This window comes from Galeopterus variegatus, unplaced genomic scaffold, assembly GCF_000696425.1.
Source record: "Galeopterus variegatus unplaced genomic scaffold, G_variegatus-3.0.2 Scaffold692, whole genome shotgun sequence".
Lineage (NCBI taxonomy): Eukaryota > Metazoa > Chordata > Mammalia > Dermoptera > Cynocephalidae > Galeopterus > Galeopterus variegatus.
The window spans coordinates 437,513-440,643 of record NW_007726803.1 but is presented as its reverse complement, the minus strand read 5'-3'; the positions used below and the strand labels follow the sequence as shown (position 1 = coordinate 440,643).

At 53.6% G+C, this 3,131-nt stretch overlaps 1 protein-coding gene across 1 annotated transcript in view; it reads right to left on the bottom strand.

Moving 5' to 3' along the window:
- Positions 1–353: 353 nt before the first annotated feature.
- The window catches only part of LOC103589499 (SH3 and PX domain-containing protein 2A-like), a 142,987-nt gene continuing 140,209 nt past the window's right edge, over positions 354–3,131 (bottom strand). Inside the window, exon 6 of the mRNA XM_008571502.1 lies at positions 354–438. Within this exon, the coding sequence (XP_008569724.1) occupies positions 354–438 (85 nt within the window). The remainder of the gene's footprint in view (positions 439–3,131) is intronic.

The window sequence follows — 3,131 nt, the reverse complement described above, 5'->3', positions numbered from 1 at the left end:
TTGTGGGGGACACCAACATTCAGACCACAGCAGTCAGTCAATAGGTCACAAGAGAGGTGGTGATAAGTTCCATGAAGAAAGAGGAAGCCAGGAAGGGGTGAGCAAGTGTGGGGGAGCGTGGCAGGGGGTTAATCAGGCAGGCCAGGGCCAGCCTCTCTGAGAAGCTATTTCTGGGAAGAGGCCAAGGGGCTCTCCTGGGGAGGGGCTAAGTGTTCCAGGCCAAGGCAAAGGCCCCAGATTGGGACCATGGCTGGCAGGGTGGAGAATTAGCAAGCAGGTCGGCATGGCTGGAGCAGAGCGAGGGGCAGAACACAGGTGTGATCTGAGGGGAGGGGAGGCCGGGGAGGCCCTGGTCACTGAGTGACATGGGGCCGCTGGAGGATCTGGAGCAGGGGGCTGACATGACCTGACGTGTATTTCAAATGCTCGATGCTGCTGCTGTGTTAAAAACAGAGCACAGGGAACAAGAGCAGAGCGGGAGAGTGGGCAGGCGGCCCCGGGGCAGAGATGCGGGAGGCTCGGCTCAGCAGGGAGAGGAAAGCCCTGGTTGGAGTCTGGCTGTGTTTTGAAGGCAGCATCCATAGGGTTTCCTGATGAGTTGGATGGAGGTGTGAAGCAGAGAAACAAATCTAGAATAGGCCAGGGTTTGGGGCCTGAACCGGGGCCGTGAGAAGATGCAGCACTGCTCTGCACATGGCAGCGATACCTGCGGCCAGCGTTGGTGGTTACGGCAGGGAGGACAGGCCCTAGAGAGACCTGCCTGGGGCAGCTGCAGAGGAGGTGAAACCTATGGAGAACACCCTTTCTGAGCCGGGCCAGTGGTCTTGAAGAGCAGCTGCTAGTAGTCAGGAGATGGGCCCAGGTCTCCCCTTGCAGAAGCCAGCAAGCAGCCAGGGATCAACGCTCAGGGGCTTGGGCCTGCTGCCCACCCAAGTCTGGGCTGTGGCAGACCTTTTCTTCCTTGTAAGATGAAAAAGGAAGGCCCTCCCCCGCCCAGCCCCCATGAATTCTCAACGGCTCCTGCAGCAGCACACTTGAAAGAGGCTGGAGTTATCTGCAAAATTCCGATTAAATCCACAGCCTTTGATAATTTGATAAGCCACTCCACAGTCGCTCCAGAGTCAAAATATGCTGTTACGTGATCCCATGTTTATGTTTTAGGATGAAAGAAGGGGGGCCATGGTGGCCTGGGAAGTGCACGCAGTCCTGAAAAGGAGGAGGGCAGGCACTGTCACGTACAGGGTCTGGGCTCTTTCTGGTGGTCACACTTTGCAAGAGATCACAGGTCTCTCTTGGTGGGGCTGGCCCAGGGAAGGAGAAATCCTTCAGCACCATCTGGCCACCACTGGCCCCACCTCCTGAGCCTCTTGTCTGTCTTAGGGCTGGAGGGATTCCTGATCTCAGGCCCATCTCTTGCCAGACCAAGACCAGCCTGATGGCTGGTACCGCCTCAAGAAAAAGGCATATAACCCCCATTGCCATGGTGACTTAGAGTCCAAATGCTTTACAACCCCTCCCTGCAAAAGCCATGCTGTGGTCCACAGGGGTGGAGCATGCACTGAGCCACATTCCATTCTGCTGCCGAGCCTTCTGCAAATAAAGATGTTGAGCATTTGCTACGTGCCAATAGCACCTGGCCAGGTTATCTCAGTAAACCCTCTTGACCATAAGTTCAGCATTATCTCATTTTAGGGAGGAGAAAACGGAAATGCAGGGAGATTGAGCAAGTAGTCAAAGATCACTAAGCCTTATTTAGCAGGGCCTGACACTAGAGCCTGCCCCTGCTGCCAGGCCAACATACAACTGTCTCACTGAGCCTGGTTTCCTCAAGGACCTTCCAGAGACAAGAAAATGCTAACCTATTACTGTTCGTGCACAGGTCGATATGTGAAATAGGGCCAATTTATTTAGCTGACTGAAGGAGAGCGGGGTTTAGAGGCAGAGATCAAAGGCTAGATCAGCTGGTGATACACCTGCAATGTCAACCTTCGATGATCCCTCTCCCCACTTGTGGGGCACATGATCATAGGGGATTCCAACAACCACTGCCTATGGAGGAGCAGTCCTCTCTACACGTTAAGGAAGGAGCCATCACAGCCAAGGACTGGCAGGATTGGGTGCACACCCAGGGACACTGCTGCTAGTCTCCAGAGACTTCCTTTGCCCTGGGAGAGTGAAGAAGGAAGAGGCAGAGCACAGAGAGAGGAGGACAAAAAGGAAGTGCTGAGAAGTGTCAAGACCACAGTCTGCAAACCAGCAAGGCCGGCAGGAGCAATGGGAAGAGCATGGGCTTCTGCTTGGAACCTGGGAGGTTCTGGGTTCAAGTTCTGACTCCAGCTGTCAGCCTCTGTTCTTTATCTGTGATGTGGCGATAAGAATGTATAACCCCTGGTGCAAACTTCTCTCTCCTCTTATCATCTGAGTTTCATAGATAACCACTGGAGGTAGTAAGAACAGGGATTAATCACTCTTCCCTTTTTACAAATGAGAAAAGGGAAGTTTGAGGAAGCTGCACAAATGATCTGCCTTGAAGTTGTGCAGCTAGTAGCAGTGAAGTTCAGATGTGACCTCAAGACCTTGCATCCTATACCCTGTGGCTTTTACTACCCCACACTGGGAACCAAGTGACTGATGAGTTTCAGTTGGTTCATAGCATTTGCTTGTTTCTTAAGCACTGGGGCAACCAGCAATGGAGATGGCCTTTGCCACTCCAGGTGAGCCTCTGAGGTGGGTAATGCTTTTTCCTCCCTCAAAGGGCCCACACCATGTCAAGCGCTTAGTCTTACAGCACAGGTGAAAAGAGAAGGGCCCCTTTAGACAGGACTGCCAAGTATGGGTGTTCGGGCTGTGCACTCTGCACCCTCCATGGGCCCATTCACAGAGTGCAATGTGAGGCGTACCCCTGGAGCTGTGCAACGCACACCCTTGTCCTTAGGCTTTCTCCTCCCCATCATCGGGTGGCCCTCTGCCTCTCCCCACCTGTCTCATACAGTCCCTCTGTCCTATTCTTTCCTTTCTCGCTGTAGTACCCCCCTCCATCTGCCTCTCTCTCACCCACCCTGGTACTTCAAGGTTTCAGGGAAATAGATATGGAGTGAGGTGATCAATTAGCATCCCCTTCAGTCCTCTCC